The 23,260-nt window shown below is 37.5% G+C and overlaps 1 protein-coding gene across 2 annotated transcripts in view; it reads right to left on the reverse strand.

Annotated features, from left to right (window-relative positions):
* Positions 1 to 23,260, reverse strand: part of LOC309800250 (uricase) — a gene marked incomplete at its 5' end in the record, with an annotated part of 130,573 nt that overhangs the window by 13,246 nt on the left and 94,067 nt on the right. Inside the window, 4 exons of one of the 2 annotated variants that reach the window (XM_082614283.1) lie at positions 8,997 to 9,075; positions 9,176 to 9,292; positions 11,410 to 11,628; positions 22,829 to 22,933. In XM_082614283.1, coding sequence (XP_082470409.1) covers positions 8,997 to 9,075; positions 9,176 to 9,292; positions 11,410 to 11,628; positions 22,829 to 22,933 — 520 coding nt within the window. Of the gene's footprint in view, positions 1 to 8,996; positions 9,076 to 9,175; positions 9,293 to 11,409; positions 11,629 to 22,828; positions 22,934 to 23,260 lie in introns of those variants that run through there. The other variant, XM_082614284.1, reaches the window with a different exon arrangement.

The following is a 23,260-nucleotide window of genomic DNA, read 5'->3' on the forward strand; positions in this document are numbered from 1 at the left end:
TATGCAAGGGCATTTCTTATGACAGTGATTGTACACTGAATCACCTCATGATATCTGCAGTTTTAGCTCCTGGAAAATAAGCAAATTAAGAATTAAACTTTGTTACCAAAAATAAACGGCATAGACCCCTACTCTCCAAAGAGGGACAGAGTACAAATGTCATCTTCAAATAGACAAAACAGGAAGATACACACACTCAGGAATGTGTGCACACATACCGCACACACCCAAGGCAGCAGATGCCTCCTTCCCTGCTGACCCCTGCCAGCCCCCGTGGGAGGGGGGGAGGTGCTGGACTCCAGACAAGTCAAGCTGGAGCTCTGGGAACACTGCCACAGTGATCACAACACCCTGAAGTTTCCTGCAGAAAGAGAAAGCTTTGGCCTGATTCTGTTGATTAGCTTCCACCCTGTAGCAGCCAGGTGACTAGAATTCAGGCTGATGATAGCTCCTGCTAATTCCTGGAAAGAACAAGGGTGTGAAGAGCAGCCTGTTTTCTTCCTATGATCAGCTGATCCCTATATTTGGCCCCTGCACTTCCACCTCCAGGGGTCTGCTAAATATTCTTGCAGAGGGAGGTCACCAATGATGCCTACTTGCCAAACTGCACCCTCTCTTCGTTTTCTTTTAAACCAAACTTCTTAACCTTCCTGTGGTGGAGACAACTAGCAGGTCCTCTTCCTCCTGGGTCCCCAGCTAGACTACATTTCCTGGCCTTACTTGCAGTTAGGTGTGGCTGTGTGATTGGGTTCTCTTCATTTGATGTGCTCTGTGCTACTTCAGGCCTTGAGCAGTTTTGCCTCCTCCTTTTTTTCTTGAAGCTCTTTTCTTCTCCTCATTGTCTGGTATGGGGAATCTACTCTCAAGGTGATCCCAGAAAGTGAGGATCAAAACTGTCTGGTTGCATCAACCTGGATTCCTGAATAAATTCCTGGAGTGGAGCATCCTCCCAACACACACACACACACACACACACACACACACACTGAACTTGACTTTTACAAAAATCTGTAAACTTCATGTGTGAAGCCACTACATATAAGCCTGCTTATTATGCATTCTATTATCTCAATAACTATCCCTCATTTCTTGAAATGTATTTTCCCTTTGCTTCCATGACACCACTCTCTCCAAGCCTCCTCCTGGTCCCTCTGACCATTCTTCTCTCTCACTTTTTAAACTGTCCAACACTTAAACTGGGGAATTTTCCCCCAGGCTCTCTCATCTTTCCTCTTCTCACTTTATATGTTTTTCTGGATTGTTCCTTCTTCCCCATGGCTTCACCAACCAATTTGGAAATAGATAGTCTCCAAATCCATCCCTTATTCCCAAACTTACCAGCTTCCTCTGGAAACTTCCTCATTATATGTATTATTCTTAATCAACACCCACAGGCCCCTGACTTTAGGATAACTTTAACCCCTCCTTCTCTCTAACCTTCCATCCTTATGCAAATACTCAGACTTATAAGCACACTTCAGAAATGCCTCACATAATGTCTCTCCCCAACCTCTGTAGTCTTTTCATCTCTACCTCTTCTTCCTTAGTTCAGACTCCATCATTTCTTCATCTCTGCAACAAGTCTCCAAATGTCTCACTACTGCCTGTTTCTCCAGCCAGTTTACCATAACCTTGGTCAGAATTACTAAACAGTACACACATACACATAAAGACCTTTCCTGGATCTCTATTATCATTCAAAATAATAATAATAACAGCTTTCTTTCAAGGAGTGCTTCTTATGTGCCAGGTACTGTGCTAAATGTTAAATTAACATTTATCTCCTTTCATTCTCTGGGTAATTGCCGAGGTAGGCACTGTTATTCTCATGTTAGAAATTTAAAAATCACTGAAGTAGTACATTTAATGTGCTCACAGTCACAAAGTTATTAAGTAGAGATGCTCAAATTAAAAAACAGTTCAGTCTTCATACAATAAATGTAGGAAATCATCCACATGCAATGCTAGTAGGGAGGTTAAAACAAAAGAAGTCAATTCATTTGTATCCATGATAAGCAGTTAAGGGATACACAAAACAATTAGATGTAAAATATAATATCAAAAACAGTAATCATGAAGGGAGCAGAGTACAAATGCAAGGTATCTATATATAGAGAGATTGCTATACAAAAACCTCACAGTAAACACAAAACAAAAATACCCACAAAAAAGAAAAAGAAATCCAAACATAATACTAAAGATAGTCATCAAATCATAAGAGAAGGGAACAAAAGAAGAAAGGGGAAAAAAGAAGAACTACCAAAACAAATCCAAAACATTAACAAAATGACAATAGGAACATACATATTGATAATTATCCTAAACATAAATGGACTAAATGGTTCAACCAAAAGACATAGACTGGTTAATGGATAAAAAAGCAGCATCCATATATGTACCGCCTACAAGAGACTCACTTCAGACCTAGAGAAACACCAGACTGAAAGTGAGGGGACAGAAAAAGGTATTCCATGCAAATGGAAATCAAAACAAAGCTGAAGTAGCAATACTTATATCAGACAAAATAGACTTTAAAATAAAGACTGTCACAAGAGACAAAGGACACTACATAATAATCAAAGGATCAATCCGAAAAGAAGATATAACAATTGTATATATATATGCACCCAACATAGGAGCACCTTAATATATAAGGCAAATGTTAACAGACATAAAAGGAGAAATTGACAGTAACATAATAATAGAGGGGGACATTAGCTCTCCATTACATCAATGGACAGATCATCCAGATAGAAAATCAATAAGGAAACACAGACCTTAAATGATACATTAGATCAGCTGGCCTTACTTGATATTTATAGAACATTCCATCTGAAAGCAGCAGAATACACATTCTTTTCAAGTGCACATGGAACATTCTCCAGGATAGATCACACACTGAGCAACAAAGCAAGCCTCAGTAAATTTAAGAAAATTGAAATCATATCAAGATCTTTTCCAGCTGCAACCCTATGAGGCTAGAACTCAACTACAAGAAAAAAACTGCAAAAAAACACAAACATGTGGAGGTTAAACAATATGTTGCTAAACAGCCAATGGATCACTGAAGAAGTCAAAGAAGAAATCAAAAAATACCTAGAGACAAATGAAAATGAAAACACAAGGATCCAAAACCTATGGGACACAGAAAAAGCAGTTCTAAGAGGGACGTTTATAGCAATACAATCTTACCTCAGGAAACAAGAAAAATCTCAAATAAACAACCTACTCCTATGCATAAAGCAACTAGAGAAAGAAGAATAAACAAAACCCAAAGTTAGTAGAAGGAAAGAAATCATAAAGATCAGAGAAGCAATAAATGAAATAGAAACTAAAAAAAAAAAAAACAATAGAAAAGATCAATGAAACTAAAACTGGTTCCTTGAAAAGATAAACAAAATTGATAAACCTTTAGCCAGACTCATGAAGACAAAAAGATAGAGGGCCCAAATCAAAATCTGAAATGAAGAAGGAGAAGTTACAACTGACACCACAGAAATACAATATGCCAATAAATTGGACAACCTAGAAGAAATGGACAAATTCTTAGAAAGGTACAATCTCCCAAGACCGAACCAGGGAGAAATAGAAAATATGCACAGAACAATTAACAGTAGTGAAATGGAATCAGTTATTTAGAAACTCCCAATGAATAAAATTGCTGGACCAGATGGCATCACAGGTGAATTCTATGAAACATTTAGATAAGAGTTAACACCTACCCTTCTGAAACTATTCCAAAAAATTGCAGAGGAAGGAACACTTCCAAACTCGTTCTATAAGGCCACCATCACCCTGATACCAAAACCAGACAAAGATAGCACAAAAAAAGAAAATTGTAGGTCAATAACACTGATGAACATAAACGCAAAAATCTTCAACAAAATACTAGCAAACTGAATCCAACAGTACATTAAAAGGCTCATACAGCATAATCAAGTGGGATTTATCCCAGGGATGCAAGGATTTTTCAAAATCCACAAATCCATCAGTGTGATACACCACATTAACAAATTGAAGAATAAAAACCATATGGTCATCTCTATTGATGCAGAAAAAGCTTTTGATAAAATTCAATGTCCATTTATGATAAAAACTCTCCAGAAAGTGAGCATAGAGAGAACATACCTCAACATAATAAAGGCCATATATGACAAACCCACAGCTAACATCATACTCAATGGTGAGAAGCTGAAAGCATTTCCTCTAAGATAGGAACAAAACAAGGATGCTCACTCTAGCCACTTTTATTCAACATAGTTCTGGAAGTCCTTGTCACATAAATCAGAGAAGCAAAAGAAATAAAAGGAATCCAAATTGGAAAAGAAGTAAAACTGTCACCGTTTGCCGATGACATGATGCTATACATAGAACATCCTAAAGATCTACCAGAAAACTACTAAGCTCATCAATGAGTTTGGTAAAGTTGCTGGATGCAAAATTAATACACAGAAATCTGTTGCATTTCTATACACTAACAATGAAAGATCGGAAAGAGAAATTAAGGAACAATCCCATTTACCATCACATCAAAAGGAATAAAATACCTAGAAATAAACCTACCTAAGGAGGCAAAAGACCTGTACTCCAAAAACTGTAAGACACTGATGAAAGAACTACAAGATGACACAAACAGATGGAAACATATACCATATTCTTGGATTGGAAGAATCAATATTGTTAAAATGACCATACTACCCAAGGCAATCTACAGATTCAATACAATCCCTATCAAATTACCAATGGCATTTTTCACAGAAATAGAACAAAAAACATTTTTAATTCATATGGAAACACAAAAGACCCTGAATAGCAAAAGCAATCTTGAGACAGAAGAAGAGAGCTGGAGACATCATGCTGCCTGACTTCAGACTATACTACAAAGCTACAGTAATCAAAACAGTATGGTACTGGCACAAAAACAGACATATAGATCAATGTTACAGGATAGAAATCTCAGAAATAAACCTATGCACTTATGGTCAATTAATCTATGACAAAGAGGCAAGAATTTACAATGGAGAAAAGACAGTCTCTTCAATAAGTGGTGCTGGGAAAAGAGGACAGCTACATGTAAAAGAATGAACATAGAACATTCTCTAATACCATATACAAAAATAAACTCAAAATGGATTAAAGACCTAAATGTAAGACTGGATAGTATAAAATTCCTAGAGGAAAACATTGGCAGAACACTGTTTGACATAAATCTCAGAAATACTTTTTTGGATTCATCTCCTAGAGTAATAGAAATAAAAACAGAAATAAACAAATGGGACCTAACTAAACTTAAAAGTTTTGTATAGTGAAAGTAACCATAAACAAAATGAATAGACAACCTATGGACTGGGAGAAAATATTTGCAAACAATGCTACTGACGAGGGATTAATTTCCAAAATATACAAACAGCTCATACAGCTTAATATTGAAAAAACAAAGAACCCAATAAAAAAAAATGGGCAGAAGATCTAAATAGACATTTCTCCAAAGAAGACATACAAATGGCCAACAGGCACTTGAACAGATGCTCAATATTGCTAATTATTAGAGAAATGTACATGAAAACTACAATGAGGTATCACTCTCACAGGTCAGAATGGCCATTGTTAAAATGTCTATTAATATTAAAAGCTGGAGAGGGTGTGGAGAAAAAGGAACCCTCCTGCCCTGTTGGTGGGAATGTAATTTAGTGCAGCCACTATGGAGAACAGTATGGAAGTTCCTTAAAAAATTAAAAATAGAGTTAATCATATGATCCTGCAATCCCACTCCTGGGCATATATCCAGAGAAAATTCTGATTTGAAAAGATATTTACATGCATCCCAATGTTCACAGCTGCACTGTTTACAGTAGCCAAGACATGGAAGCAACCTAAATGCCCATCAACAGATGAATGGATAAAGAGTATTAGCCATAAAAAAGTGTGAAATAATGACATATGCAGCAATATGGATGGACCTAGAGATTATCATATTAAGTGAAGTAAATCAGACAGAGAAAGACAAATATCATGATATCACTTGCATGTGGAATCTAAAAAAAATGATACAAATGGACTTATTTACAAAATAGAAATTGACCCACAGAAACAGAAAACAAACTTATGGTTACCAAAGGGGATAGAAGGAGTGGGGCGGAGATAAATTAGAAATTTGGGATTAACATATACACACTACTATATATAAAATAGATAAACAACAAGGACCTACTGTATAGTACATGGAACTATATTCAGTATCTTGTAATAATCTCTAGTGGAAAAGAATCTGAAAAAGAATATATATATACACATACATGTATGTATGTGTGTGTGTGTATAACTGAATCACTTTACTGTACACCTGAAACTAACACAATATTGTAAATTAACTATACTTCAATTTAAAAAATGGTTTTAAAAAATCTGTTAATAACAATAGCAAAGCAGTAAAAAAAAAAAAAAAAAAGAATACAGTTTAGTCTGACAAGACCTATGGACTTAACTACCTTGCAAAAACTGCCTCCTAGTTACACCAATTTTTTTTTTTTCTGGCCATGCTACACAGCTTGAAAGATCTTAGTCCCCTGACCAGAGATCAAACCCGGGCCCTCAACAGTGAAAGTGCAGAGTCCTAACCACTGGACCGCCAGGAATTCCCTAGTTAGGCCAATCTTGCTAGTATGGTACATTAGACCCAAACCAAACTCTTCATCCTCATCTCTGCTCCTTACATTCTAAAAACTGAACCCTTCAACCCTGCTACCGTTGCTTAAATTCTTTGCCCTTTCAACACTAAAATCATTTGCTTAGTATGGTGATCTACATAAGGCAGATGCTCGAAATATTTGTTTCCCTCTTCCACTCTTCGTGACTCCTACCCATGTACATTCTGTTTCTTCTGCCTGTAATTTCCTTTCCCCTTTCTATGTCCAGCACATTCTGAATCATTTTTCAAAAGTCAGTTGGAATATTTCCTCCTCCCCCATCAAACCTTCCAGTCTGCCCTAGGAAGAGTTAGTTTTCTGCACCTCTTTACTCCCATAGCATACCTTTAATTTCTTCATAGTGGTCTTTAGCCCCTCATATTGCAATAAATCTATTTATAAGTCTATCTCCTACTATTCATCTAGTGTGAACTCACTAGGGTCAGAGAATGTCTTATTCACGTCTGAATCTACCACCACTAGTATACCTAACAAGTCCTCAAAATCATTATTGAATGAATAGTATTTCAATCAATGACATAAATATATTTTATACAGGCTCTTATCTTTTTAGTTAGCTCTCCTGAAATCTAATTCTAGCCCCTGCTATTATTTTACATAATTAAAAGTAGAATAAGAAACATGTTAAGCATTGCAAAAATCACTCAAAATGGTTTAGAGCTAACCAATATGGCAGCCACTAGCCACATGTGGCTATGAAGCCCTTGGAATATGGTAAATGGGAAATGAGACATCCTGTAAATATAAAATACACACAGAAATTCAAATATTAAATATTTCATTAATAATTTTTATATTTATTACAAATGTAAGTGGCATTTTGGAAATATTAGGTTAAATAAAAAGTATTATTAAAATTAATTTGTTTCTACTTTTCTAATGTGACTACTAGGAAAATTTTAAATTAGATATGTGGCTTGCATTATATTTCTGCTGGGAAGTGCCAGTTTAGAGTTTATAATTTTACAGGGGTATTCACACTGTGATTTGGGTAGGAAAACACTGGCCTGGGGAATCAGGAACCTCTCTCCTCCAAAATCACGTACATAAAGCAAGAAAGAAGGAAGGAAAGAAAGGAAGTTACATTTTAACTAACAAACAGCTCAGTAAACAAGTTAATATACCACATGACTACATATTTGGAGGATTAAAAAAATCATTATCTTTTCAACTTAACAACTAGTTATTCAGTCTTCTTTATATAATAATAATTTCATAACTGTTAATCAAACACTGAGAAGGCCCTAGCTGTGTCTTGAATTTAATACAGATAGGGAAAAATATAAAATGATAGCTAAAACACTAGGACATCCTAAGGGAAGGCATTATCCAATAGAACTTAGAATGAGAGGAACTTATATTTTATTGACTTTTTAATATTTCTGACGTTTATGAGACGTCACCTCAAATTCTTACTGAAGAGAGCTAGAGAAGAAAGAAAAAGAGATACAGAAAGGAAAAGAAATGAAATGAAAGAAACAAGCAGGAAAGGGAAGGAAAAGAGAAGAAAAAAGAGAAAAGGAAAATAGAAAAGAAAAAATTTCAGAGTCCACACTCTCAATTTATAATGATCATTGAAGTTTATTTTTTATTAGAATAGAGACATTTCTACTATGGTGGTTCTATGGTTATTAGAGGTCTTCTAGTCTAAGTCTTAGTCAATTATTGAACTCTGACAACCTCAACAAATCAGTGGAAGACACACTTTGCTAAGTTCAATAATCAGTACTAATAAGGTCTATATTGTAATTATGTTCCACAGTTAATTTTTAGATTTCTTGGTAAATAGAAAGAATTATATAATTGTCACTGCTATTTTTAAATGAGGTTTATTTTATGGTAACTATAATAATATCAGTGGTTTTATTATTATGACAAAATTTCAAGGAAATGTGATTGTTATTTTCTAGGTATTTCCTATAAAGGTTATTATAATCATAGCATGGTATGGTACAAAAATTACTGGTCAGAAAATTCAGAGATTTGAGCTTTTGTCAGCCTGTGCCTTTTTTTCCCCTCACTTCAAAATCATGCAATAAAAATGATCTACCCCACTCAACCTACAGATTTGTTGCAAAAGGTATTATTTCATTTTTATATTTTTAAGATAAAAAGCAGATAGTTCTTTAATGTAATCCAAGTTTACACTGTTCATTCCCATCTCAGATTTAAAAGACTTCAAAATTCTCTACAGTTTTCCTTGGTGTTAATAAACAGAGTTGTTTAGAAGAAAAAAAAAAAGATTGAAATTGCTATTGCAGAATCAAAACATGAAAAACATTTTCTCACCACTCCTCAACTGTTCAACCTCACAGAAGTGCGTTCCAGTGGGAGTGTGAATAAATGCATGGGCATGCTTAACTCCATTCTGAAAATTAGGAAAAAAAAATTATTTCCAGTAAAATTTAAACATATGTCATAAAGCCAATTTCTTTAATTAAACTGAGAGCACGAAAAAGTGAGGTAACCTTTTCAAAACGCTTCCAAGGGACTTCTTCCACATAGACTTGAACTCGAATAACATGGTTAAAAGAAGAAAGGAAATGCTCACAGATATTCACAGCAAAACTTTCTATGCTTTTGATCTGTAAAAAGAAATAAATGTGAATGATCAGAAATACTTGTCCCACTTAAAAATCATTTTTAAATATCGATGGGACTCTCTTTCCTGATAAAGTGTTTTTTAGAATCAGAGAAACAAAGAATTAGAAAGAATTAGAGATGAATTGGTCCTAATCCCAATTTTTCACAAGGGCTCCTAAGTGTAGTTAATGGATCACCATCACCAGGTCAGACTATCCTGTTTTTAAAAGAAAACTGTGTGCAGGAGAGGATGCGTCTATCCATCAGTGGATGAGCAAAAAGGAACTTAACATTCAGATTCTCCTCACGGTGAGCTCAGTCATCACCCATGCCAGCTAAAGTACTGCAGGATACTTCAAAACACTCTGCTGTCTTCATGAGGCTGGGAAACAGACCTCCCAGTTTCCCAAAGAAAAATGTTAATGAAGGGTCACTTCAGCTTCCTTGCCTTGCAAACGGGCCTTCTATTGACCATCCCCAGCTCTCCACCCCCATAAAGCAGCTCCCTACTTCCATCCAAATTCTTCAGGTTAATTTCTAGGCAATGTTTTATGGTCCTAGTACAGTCTACAGATTATTTATGGCTTTGCCTATAATTAAGGTAAACTGTATAGGTTTCCCAAGGATAGTTTTGTTTTATACCTGTTGTCTCAGAATAATTATTAATAAGCATCCTATTTCACTCTGGAAAGTATCCTGGTTTGGATAAGAAATTGTACAGTTTATCTACAATGAATAAATTTAAATTGGTTTTAAGATCCAGGTCCATTCTTTCACTTTTCTGAACTTCTTACATAGTACAGGAAATATAAGAATTTGTGTTATATAGAGACCCTCTTCTTTAACACAATACAGAGCTTATTTTCAATTCATTTTTAAAGAAAGCAATGCCTTTTTCCATAGCCTTGCCTATACTTGCTGGGCCATTCTGATTAACAAGAGAAAGATTCAGGGTGTAGACAGACCTTGCAGAAATAATATTTCAATTAGTTTGTTCGGGCTTCCTTGGTGGCACAGTGGTTAAGAATCCGCCTGCCAAATTAGGGGACATGGGTTCGAGCCCTGGTCTGGGAAGATCCCAAATGCTGCGGAGCAACTAAGCCCTTGTGCCACAACTACTGAAGCCCACGTGCTTAGAGCTCATGCTCCACAACAAGAGAAGCCACCACAATGAGAAGCCCGCACACCACAACGAAGAGTAGACCCCGCTTGCCGCAACTAGAGAAAGCCGCATGCAGCAACGAAGACGCAATGCAGCCATAAATAAATAAATAAATAAATTTCTAAAAAAAAAAAATTAGTTTGTTCATTTTGTGCATTATGGGTGTGAATTTCATGCAAAAGCATGAGAAAAGAAGCTTTCCAGTCTACATTTCTTGCCTTTCTAGACTTCTTAGCAAATAAAAAAATTATCTTGAATTGCCCAGAAATCTGCTGGTCGTCCAGCACAGTTTCACTCACACTTAGAGAAACCTGAGGTAAAAGTGCTAAGAGATTAGAGTCTATCAGTTCCAAGACCCTTCTGAAAAGTACAGCTACCATCAAATGTTCACACTAAGTGGTCACGGAGTTGGGAAAATCAGGAAGGTATTAAAAGTTGGACAGATCTCGAAATGTATCTTATACTTGATTTTCTTCTAGAGTAATACCAAGAAGAGAAATGGTACTTTCTTCTATAAATGCACACCATTCTAAAAGAAAAAAATAATAGGACTCAAATAATTGCATGACAAAAATGTGTAAAATTCTATTCGGAAATCTTCTTAGGGCCTTGATTTGCAAATGATCCTAATTAAGAGATAACATGTAAATTTGTCAAGTAGGATTCTCTGCCTAAAAAATGTTGTAGTGAGTTGAGAACCAAGAAAAGAGAAAAAATGGGGAAAAAAAAAGAAGAAAAGAAAAGAGAATAAAGAGGTGAGTTTTTTTTTTAAAAAGCAAGATTTTCTGTAAAGCTGAGACTTTTAGAATAGAAAATGAATTTTTTTCAATGGTTTAAATGTAAAAATAGGGTTAAAAAGTACAGGGTACTTGAAATAAGCAAGTAGTATCCTCATAATATAGTACGGTGATTTCTGCATCCAGATGGGCAGCAGCTAAGAAGTAGAATGACACATACGCCTTTGAACTTTGCCAGGACGTGAACTGTGTTCTTGATGGTGTCTGTAGGGATGAGGTCTGAATTGTCTCCATGCAGGTAATCTTTTATGGAGCTCAGAGTAAGTTGCACTGAAGTTGCCACTTCTTTAATGCTGTGATATTTTCCATCTCGCTGAATATGGAGAATTTTTACCATATCCTTCCCATAGCCAGTTCGGACAAGCTCCATCTCATCATTCTGCAATGAAAACAGTCATCTTAATGAAGAAGGCTAAATGAAAACAAGAAGTCAACTGCAATTTCTTTAAACCTTAATTTTATCATGTAATCATGAAAGGTAAGAGTCAGAGTATTCCTGAAAGAAAGATCATGCCCTACCTTTGAAGGAGAATGAGAATTTTTATGGAGAAAAGAGAATCACAAGGAAAAGATGAAAATATATCAGATTGGCCTGAAGAGAGACAGGTAGATGGCTTTCTTGATAATAATAAGCAACAACAATAATAACCATACCTCCTGAGCCAAACTATTTACTCTTATTTAATCTCTACTAACTTAATCCTTATATCAGCCCTATGAACTAATATCATTCCCATTTTGCAGAGGGAGAAACTGAGGTTCAAAGAATTTAAGTGACTTACCCCAGTTAGTAAAGGATAGAGCCAAGGATTCACCCTCAGTTCTGTTGGCTTCAAATTGTGTACTTCTAACTACTACATAAACCGCCTTCCTCTATAAAATCTTTTGACTATGTTAACTGGAACTAATTATATCCCCTTTTTTATAGAGAGTAGTATTCTGGAAAAACTGCCCTGTGATCAATAAAAACAATTTGAACATTGCTTCTTCTACTTGCTGCCAGGAAGAAGAGTAATTAGTGACGGGGTCTAGACTACCTTCAGCAGTACAGAGCCAGAGCCAAATGGCTGCAAGGAAAGCTATGCTTTTAGCGAAGAAACACTTAATAAAAACCTGTGACTGATTAATTATATTCCTGTCTGAAGCTGGAGCCCTCGTTAGTGAATACGTCCATCTCCACTGCTAGACTCTATAAGACTTGTCCCTGGGCTGTATTGGTGTTTGAGAGAAGAGGCAGGAGGGAGCAGAGGGACAGGAAAACCTATTTTATTTAGCATGAAAATTAACATTAAAATGGTAATGAGGAAAGGTGACAAAAATAAAAGTAAACCAAAAACAACATGCAGTGAGAATCTGGGGAGGGTCGCAAAGAAGAAACCTCATCTGCGAATCCCACGTAGGCGATGTGCTCAGATAGGCCAAGAGCTGCCTAAATATCTACCCTCATAAAAAAATCACCAACTCCATTGAGAGGAAATTAAAAATGCTAGCCAACATCAGAAATTATTGTCATATTCTTAATCAAAGTGGAGTAGTGCAGGTTGTCTTATATCTTGGGGATAGAGCCTGGTAGGGCATGCTGCTGTTGGTTATTGAACATACCCTGGAGGTCTGTGGTGTCTGAATTCAGTGCTTCCTCTGTAGCAGGGACACATGTAAGGGACAACTCTTGGAAAGGCCCCTTGGATGCATCTGACCCAATCTTTGGGGGACTCATCTTCCAGAAAGGTATCAATAAGAAAACCTAAAGAGCAGACTTAAAGGATCCTAATAAGAACTATAATGCTGACAGGGAAAGAGGCACAGTTGTGTGATTGTAGTGGCTTTGAAATCAGACCAGTTCCAAATTCTGCCTTACCACTTATAGCTTTGTGGCTTGTGACAAATAATTTGATGTCCCTGAGCCTCAGTTTCCTGCTTTGTACAAATGGAGATAACTGCCCCTACAAGTAGAGTTGCTGGTGAATGTGAAAGGGCTGGCTCAGTCCCTGGTACCTGGTGGTGCGGTGAGGTCAACCCCAGTAAGAGTGGCCATGTCAGGCCTGGCTGTGGATGTAGCAGCAGAAGAGATAACAGAGGGGAAGTTGATTAAGGGCACTAGTTTTTAGAGTGGGAAGCACTGCTGGAAACAGCAGAAGGAAGACACTGGCATGTCTCGAACTGCAAGGGATTCTACCTGGGCCAGGGAGGCACTTGGCTGGCTTGGGGTCCCTGGATGGTATGGGCTGAGGTCCAGGACCAGAGGTCTCTGAGACCTTCCATCATTCTCGGCACACAGCAGGACTTAACAAATGTTACGCCTCAGTCCCATCCCCTGCCACTAAATACCCAAGTAGGTTATTCTGTTAAAAGCAAGTGATACCCGTGAGATAGAGAGTAAGATTAAATGATAGCTACCCTTCATTTCCCTACCTCTGCTCATCAGTTCAGCTTCATATCTTGCCACACCCTATTTCAAACTCCACTTCAGCTATCCTGAGCTAATTGTGGTCACCCAGGCCCTGCATGTGTTCTTCTTTGCCTGTAGGCCTTTGAATTTGCTATTACCTCTTTCTTGAACATTCTTTCTCTTCCTTGCTACCCAACTACCAATCTCTTTACCTGCCTAACTTATTCTGACTCAAATTTTAAGTCTCAGATGTCACTTCCACTAGGTAATTTGCCCCAGCCCTTCAAGTCTGGAGTAGGTGCCCCTTCTATGTGCTCTCAAAATGCTCTGTTATTGCCTTATCAGAGTCTTTATCAAATCACATTACAATAGCCTCTTCATGGGTCTGATTTGTTCAAAAACAGTAAACTATGAAAGCAGAAACAATTTCTATCTTGGTCGCCATGGCAACCCCGGTGCTCAGCAGAATGCTTGGAACACAATTGGTGCTTAATAAATGTATCATGAATGACCGAATGCTGCCCCACCACCTGCACCTCTTGTGTAGTGACATGGAATAGTTCATGAAAATCCCCCAAAGATTGCAATACAGGAAAAGCTGCTTCAGCTCAGACCCCAATCAGGAAGTTCCTCTTCCTGGGAAAGTGAGGAAAGCAACTTCTGCCCTCTGGTCACCACAGCCTGGAGATCACAGGCACAGCTGGCTGGAGAATAAAGGGCCAGGAAGGGCAGAATTGCAGGTAGACAAAGTTAGTGACACAGCACAAAGTGTTCACATTGCTAATAAGACAGAGCATTCTAGCACCGTGCAGCTATCCTGGAGTTCATGCATGACACACGTGGGAGAGGTCAGCACTCTTTAGCAAGCTCCCACCTGGACTGTGATGCTCTGGCAAAAGCTGGGTAATCATGTGTATTGAGAAAAGAGTCAGAATAAAGAGGACATAACCATCTGAGACTGGAGCAGGATGGAACAAGAACGGTGTGGGACACCCAAGAGTCCCTCAGCAGGACCTGACAGAACAGATAATGGCCCAGGCCAGACTGAGGCTGTTCTCATCAATAAGACCTCCCTAGTCCTGCAGTCTGAGAAACTGGAAGTAGGTGCCAGAATCCTATTGTGTATAACGCACAGTGTAGGGCAGGGATCCATGTCCAAGATAACCGTACAGTAAAATCCCAACCGTACAGTAAAATCTCATTTGGAGGGTGGGCGGGTAGCTGAGAGGATGGAGTCAGACAGGCCCAGTGTGAGTCTCTGTTCCACCACCTATTAGCTCTGTGAATGGTGGCAAATTTCTTCATTTATAAAATTAATAATAGTAGTGCCCATCTAGCAGGATTGCTGTGAGGATTATAGGACAAAAAAACATAAAGCACTTAGAAAAGTGCCTGGCAAATAAGAAATGTTCAATAAATGTAGCTATGATTATCATTGATAAATAATAATTATATGTCATATTTTACATCATAGGGTCCTTCCAGTTACTGTTAGAGAGCAATAGTCAGACTGTATACCAGTCCAGAGCTAGGGTGGCTAAAATCAAAGACTGCTGCTATGATATGGCCTAGTTCTGCCTTCATACTTTGGTTGTCTTTCCTCAGGCTTGTGTGGCTTGAGGGAACAAAGTCATAAAAGGAAACAATTTCCTAGAGTAATACTCTGGACAAAATGTCAGTAGGAGTAAATCTATACTTGGCTCTACACAAGAAAAATTCCCTTTTCTTAGACATGTCTTGAAATATAAAGAGATAGAGAATCATTGATTGCCTGCAAGTAATGTTGGAAGAACTCTCAGAGATTTTAAATGAATCTTACGCATTTTCACTTAGATACTGAGTGTTCTCTTATTTCCACGTCATATTGAAAGTGATGTAGGTTGTCACTACAGGTCTAGGAGTTCTTAGCCTGGAGTCTGTTAAGCTCTGTAAGGTCCAGTGGATGGATTTGAGGTGGAAAATATATTAGGAAAGATAAGGGAAAACTTTTATAAATTTTAATTTTAAAATGACTAGAATTTTCTCTCAAGTATTAGAAGAGCTTTTGTAAGCATAGCTCTACCCTCCATAACAGAGGGAAATACAGAAGTGCTAGCTATTTTGGACCCATCACACATATTTAAACATCAGTTCAGTTGCAGTGTGCAGTGATAGATGGAAGAACTATGCATGGAGACATGCCTCCTTCTCTATCTTTGGAATGTGCTAGAGAAGTTCTTTCAATTTTCCACCTAGATTTTTCCTTTGCCTGGCTATTTTCTTGGGTATCTGTGAACAAGAAGACTTCTGAGAAAAAGGCTGAACTAATATGAGAAAAAGGGTCACTCATATGAAACATCTTAATATCACTTTGTTGGATCTTAATAATACATAAATATAAAACAATAATGATGAATAATAATCTTAGAGGCATCTGGTATTTTTTGGCTGCTTAGAATCAACTAAATCTCAGATGGAAAAATATTGATATCTGCTAGCAAATGTCATGTTGCTTTAGGCTGTAGAGTGGCTTATTTTTACTATCAAGGGGGGATATGCCTTGAGTTATGTTCAAAGTGTGGCTCCAAAGGGATTTGTCAAGCAGATGTTTCAAGCACAATGTAACGACTCATATGCATAATTATTGCAGAAAGGGCAACCTGTCACCTAATGAAGACTCCATCTACAGGTGCTCCATTATTTTCATACTTCTGCCTATTAGAAAGGATGAGAGACTCATCACTAAATGTCAAGGGAAATGCTAATTTTCTTCTTGCCAGCCTCTCCATAGTGTCAATACCCTTAGGGTAGGGAACTGGAACAAGGCCTCAGGAGCCTCTAGGAATAGGAGCAGAGAACCTCACAATGAAGAATTGATGGAGACCTCCAAACATGCAGTTGGAAGGAAATTCTACTGAAATGCATACACTGAAAGATTTCTCTTTCCTAATGTATAAGACTTGAAAATAAAAATAATAGTAGCAACAATTTAGTGAGGGTTTGATGGGAAATTTCTATATATGAGTTCCTCTAACCCTTTACAAGAACCCTGTGAAGCAGATATCCTTAACCAAGTTTTACAAAGGAAGACACTAGGATTAGGTAACTTGCCAAGGTCACACAGTTACTGGGTGACAGAGGGAAGAGGAGTACCTCGACCATTTGCCCCAAAGTGACATGTTCTTTCTCACTACATCAGAGTCCCTACACTCATTAGGGAGAGAAAGGAAGCATTCTGATCCCGCCCAGAAGGAGGGAAGTGGGCATGCTACTGCAGAAACTTGCATTTCTATACCATTTAAAAAATTTTCTATCCACTAAAGACCTATATTATCTTATCTATTCCTCATAAAAACCCTGTGATTTGGTGGGAAGGACCCTTATTTTAATATAAACTAGATCAGTGATGTTAAGTGAGCTTCCCAAAGTCACACAGCTGACAGGCAGACTGGTATAGTGTAAAGGGCCCTATTGAGACTGAACAGTGTTATTCTACCTACACTATACTAGGCAGAACTTACCCAAAACTGGGAGATGCCCCCTGCTCAAACCATTGGTTTTTCTAGCACTTCAGTCATTTTTCTAAATTACAGATAAATTCTAAGCTCAGATGAATTCTGTGTTTATTGCAGGTTTGTTTAAACTGTGAAATAAGAGAAGGAAAGAAGGGTGCTTGCCCTCTGGGGCAGGATTAAAATTCAGCTTCATGCCTTCAACAACGGGACACCACTTTTGAGTTGAACATTGACTTTTTTCTGGATCAGGACCATTGAAAACACGAGTAATGGATGCTTCTTTGTGGTCAATAGAACCATATCACTAAAGGACTCTTTTCAGTCCATCTGCAAGGACAAAGAAATAACTGCATCATAATAGAAAAGAAACAAGGTAAGAAGGAACCAACATTTAATGAGCACCACTTATGTGCTGGAGGCTATGTACACAGCATCTCACCGAATCCTGATAGCATTTTGTAAAGGTGCAGCTCATGAGTCCCACCTTTAGAAAAGGAAGCTGACACTCATGAGGTTAAATAGTTTGGTCAAAACCGCATGGCTAATGAGAGGTAGGACCAGGCATGGAACCCAGGTTTGCCTGATTATTTTTATGATACTCAGCTATCTCCCTGATATAACATTATAGTGAAGTTCTTTATAATGGGATTTTACCTACATACTCACATTTATTTGTTTCTCTGATTAGATTTAATTCATTCTAAAATTTGCATAACCCCAAAACTGAAGTCTCTGAAACATTTTTCATTCAATCCATACGTTCATCTCTATTTATTTAATTCCTTCTAGTGACAAGCACCGTGGTAAGTGCTGGAGACAAACAGCAAACAAGGCAGTCACTATTCTGCCCTGATAGAGATTAGAACAAAATTTAGAGTAGAATAAACTTTTCTCGTAAAGAATCAAAGAGTATTTTAGGTTTTACAGGCTGTATAATCTCTGTTGCAACTACTTAGCTCTGCCATTATGGCATAAAGTAGCTATACATAGTACATAAATGAATGAGTGTGACTGTATTCCAATAAAACTTTATTTACAGGAACAGACAGTGGGCCAGATTTGACCCACAGGAGTTTGCTGACCTCTGCTTTCTAGAGGAACTTCGGAAAAGAAACCAAGTGTTTAGAACACATTGTGATAATTACTCTAATTGAAAAAATACAGTGGGTTTTGGGACTATATTGTAAGGGACACCTAAGCTGGATTGAGAGAGATGGGGGATGGCTTCCAGGAGGAACTGGTATCCACAAAGCCCCCTAAGTGATGAGTAGGAATTAACCAAATAAAACTGTCTGGTCCTCTTCCACTTATTCTACTTATATTTCCCTTTAACCACATTTTTCAGGAACAATTCTTTATTTTACAAACGCCTGAGTCATTTTGTTTGTCTCATCCTATTTCATCAAAATAATGATGCAACAAGCATTCAACTTTCTGTCACATTCTAGATTTTACTCTGTATATTAAGTCTTTTAACAGTTTGAACAAAAATAAAGTTGAACTTAAATATGAAAATTTTATGGTATGTAAACCATATCTCAAAAAGTTATTGAGGATGAATAAATAAAGCCAACAGTCTAACTCCCAGGAGTCCTCACAGGATGATTGCACTTTGATGAAGCCAGCACAGACCAGGGTCTGGAGAAACCCAACTTTATCTCAACCTCAAATTCTCACACATAAATCTTTAAGGAACATGAACTCATAACCAAAAATCAAAGGTACACATGGTAGCAAAGTATTATGAGAAAGAGTCATAGAAATAACAGGTAGCAAAGTCTGACTGGCAAAGATTGGAATTATCAGACACAAAATAAAAGTCATATATTTAATATTTTTGCAGAAATGAAAGAGAAGGTTGAATAGCTTCTCTCAAGCAAGAAATAAGGCACTATAAAAAAGACAAAGAAAATTTGAAAAATAACCCAACAGAACTTCTAGAAATGCATTAATAAGTGGATTAAGAAACAGATTGAACACAACTGAAGAAAGAACTAGTTATTTGCAAGAGGTAAAGTAACAGATTAATCTTGCCAAAGAGAGAATTAGAGAACTGAGAGACTGATCCAAATAAAGAATCAGGGACTAATGCAGACACACATGAGATAGAATATATGAAAGAGACATAAAATGTACTAGAAATCAACTTACTTACAGAACAGAAACAGACTCAAAGACATACAAAACAAACTTATGGTTACCAAAGTGGAAAGGTTGGGGAGAGGGATAAACTAGGAATTTGGGAGTAACATATATACACTACTATATATAAAATAGATAAACTACAAGGACCTGTTGTATAGCACAGGAACTCTACTCAATAATTTGTAATATAACCTACATGGGAAAAGAATCTGAAAAAGAATATATATATTCAGCTACTTTTGAGTTGAACATTGACTTTTATCTGGATCAGAATATATATATTCTTTTTCAGATTCTTTTCCCATGTAGGTTAGTACAAAATATTGAGTAGAGTTCCCTGTGCTATACAGTAGGTCCATGTTGTATGCTGAGAAAACCAGAATTCAAAAAGAGACATGTACCACAATGTTCACTGCAGCACTACTTACGGTAGCCAGGACATGGAACCAACCTAAGTGTCCATCAACACATGAATGGATAAAGAAGATGTGGCACATATATACAATGGAATATTACTCAGCCATAAAACGAAACAAAATTGAGTTATTTATAGTGAGGTGGACGGACATAGAGTCTGTCATACAGAGTGAAGTAAGTCAGAAAGAGAAAAACAAATACCATATGCTAACACATATATATGGAATCTAAACAGGAAAAAAAATGGTTCTGATGAACTTAGGGGCAGGACAGGAATAAAGATGCAGACATAGAGAATGGAGTTGAATACATGGGGAGGAGGAAGGGTAAGCTGGGACGAACTGAGAGAGTGGCATTGACATATATACACTACCAAATGTAAAATAGATAGATAGTGGGAAGCAGCCACATAACACAGGGAGTTCAGCTCGGTGCTTTGTGACCACATAGAGGGGTGGGATAGGGTGGGTGGGAGGGAGATGCAAGAGGGAGGGGATATGGGGTTATATGTATACATATAGATGAAACTAATAGAATATTGTAAAGCAATTATACTTCAATAAAGATGTTTTAAAAAAGGAGATATATATATATATATATAGATATATAGATATATTCTTTACTGTGCACCTGAAACTAACACAACATTGTAAATCAACTACAATTAAAAAAAATTTTTAAGAATAATATTAAAAATGTACTAGAAAGATATGATAGAGAGAATGTGGAAGAGGCAAAATTTGAAGAGATCAAGACTGAGATTTTCACAACTAGAGATTATCATACTAAGAGATGTAAGTCAGAAAGAGAAAGGCAAATGCCATATGATATCACTTATATGTGTGGAATCTAAAATATTATACAAATGAACCTATCTATGAAATGGAAACAGAAACATGGACATAGAGAACAGACTGGTGGTTGCCAAGGGGGAGAGGGTTGAGGGACGGATAGAGTGGGAGGTTTGGGTTAGCAGATATAAGCTTTTATATAGAGAATGGATAAACAACAAGGTCCCACTGTATAACACAGAGAACTATATTCACTATCTTATGATAAACCATAGTGGAAAAGACTATAAAAGAAAAGAATATGTATGTATAACTGAATTACTTTGCTGTACAGCAGTAATTAACACATTATAAACTGTAATTAAATTTTAAAAAAATACTGAGATTTTCTAGGATTATTGGATGAATGAATGCAAACTTTCAACCATTAAAAAAGAAGCCCATTACCAAGTAAAGTACTCGTCTTTTTTTTTTTTTTTTTTTTTTTTTTGCTGTACGCGGGCCTCTCACTGTTGTGGCCTCTCCCGTTGCAGAGCACGGGCTCCGGACGCACAGGCTCAGCGGCCATGGCTCACGGGCCCAGCCGCTCTGCGGCATATGGGATCCTCCCAGACCGGGGCACGAACCCGTATCCCCTGCATCGGCAGGCGGACTCTCAACCACTGCGCCACCAGGGAGGCCCAAGTACTCGTCTTTGTTCACTATACTTGGTCAAATTACAATGAAGGGATTTTTTACTATTTCTACTATATAGAGGTAATCATATTGTGAAGGAGACATGATATTTTCATAATATTGTACTAATTGGGTTTCAAAAGTGGGTAATGCGAAAAACATTCTGCTCAGTTTGCATTTTCTCCATTCACCGAATTCACTGTGCTTCCTTCCACGACATTACTTTGCTGTTTTTAGTAAAAACCCAGGACTGGAATCTAGGCTTTAGGGTAATGTTGAAATCCCTGGAACCCCTCAACCACTGGTACAGTGTTTGACACCTAGTGATTGCATAAGGAAGGTTGTTGACTGACAATCAGAATGATCAGTTCAGCAACAACGAGAGATAAGAAAGCTTACTGAAAGTGACACCTGAAAGGAAAGAACCTAATTGCATTTTTCCAAATCTTGAAATAAAATTGGCTTTAGCAAAACCATCCTAATACAGATATCCTGCAGCTCAATCACAGGAAGGGCTCAGGTTGTAGTAAAAATAATCTTAGCTAACACTTATGGATCATTTACTATTTGCCAGGCACTGTGCTAAGCATGTAATGAGGAGAAAACGGGAATTATTTTATATCCTATTCAACAAATGTCCTTTAGCCTACGTAAATGAAAACAAGTTGCTTGCATTCTGTATATGAATTAATGAATCCTAAGCATATTACCATTATAATACCGAAAGTTATCACAAGATAAGATTAAATTTATTTCACTTTAACTTAGAAAACTAAACCATGCTATGAAATTTTTTAAAAAACTGATGAGGGCTTCCCTGGTGGCGCAGTGGTTGAGAGTCCGCCTGCCGATGCAGGGGACACGGGTTCGTGCCCCGGTCGGGGAAGATCCCCCATGCCGCGGAGCGGCTAGGCCCGTGAGCCATGGCCGCTGAGCCTGCGCGTCCGGAGCCTGTGCTCCGCAGCGGGAGAGGCCACAGCGGTGAGAGGCCCGCGTACCACAAAAAACAAAAACAAACAACAAACACTGATGAAATTTTGGGGTTGCTAAAATCCTTTTTTTCTGAGTGCAGTAAACACATACATTAAATAAAATGATACCCATGGAGGAATAGTCAGAAAAATGCTTCTCAGTTTACCAGTTTGGTAGGTTGTGAAACCAGATACAGCACAACGTTGGCCTCAGGGCAGTAAGTCTCAAAGTTTAGGGTGCAGCAGCATCACCAGAAAACTTGTAAATAATGTAGATTCTTGAGCCCAACTGGAAGAATTCTTATTTGGCAGGTTTGGTTTGAGGTCCCTTTTTGCCAGCACCACAGGAAAATGTGGGCAGGTGGTCCATAACATTCCTCACAAAATTCTGTTTTAGGAGAAAGAGCTCTAAGCCCTTTGTTTTTTATGAACGCCAGGGATCCTGAACAACACCAGCTCAACCATAGAAGTGATCCAGTTTGCAAGGGTCCAATTTAGTCTGAATCCCTAAGTGACTCTGACCTGGATCCATAAGCAAAGGGACAGATCAGAACCATAATGACTTTCAGGCATAAAGTAAACTGCTATTTATTATTACAGCATCTTTAATAATTGATTCAAAGGCATCATGCACTTAAAGAAATGTTTTCATATGCCTATCTACTTCTTCCCTCCTCCAAAAAGAGAATGGTCTCACCTTTTTATAGTCATGGAAATGAGCCATTTTCCCTTTGCCTTCAACTTCAGATTCAGTTTCAAGAATGGGAAAGAATAATTTGGGCAAAACAGATGCCTGTAACATTTTTATTTGATCTGAAGCATGAGCGGTCAATATGTTTACCTGATTGCATTGCAACCAATTGGACACCAAGGCCTCTTTGAAGTAAAGCACCATGCTGAGTGGCTAAAACCAGGAGGTGGAGAGGCTATGTAAACACCTTCAGTAAAATACAACTGAATTTGCTCTTTCTTTGAAGCAAGCCTTTGAAGTACCCTTTAAGAAATGTTTCCTTAAGATAGAGAATATTACAGGTGATAGATCCTAATTATTACTAAGATATAAAGTTTTGTCATTTCTGTGTAATGTCTGAACCACAAACATTTGCTCTCACTCATAGAGAGACAATCT

The sequence above is a fragment of the Mesoplodon mirus genome (genome assembly GCF_964341445.2).
Source record: "Mesoplodon mirus genome assembly, chromosome: 3".
NCBI lineage: Eukaryota > Metazoa > Chordata > Mammalia > Artiodactyla > Ziphiidae > Mesoplodon > Mesoplodon mirus.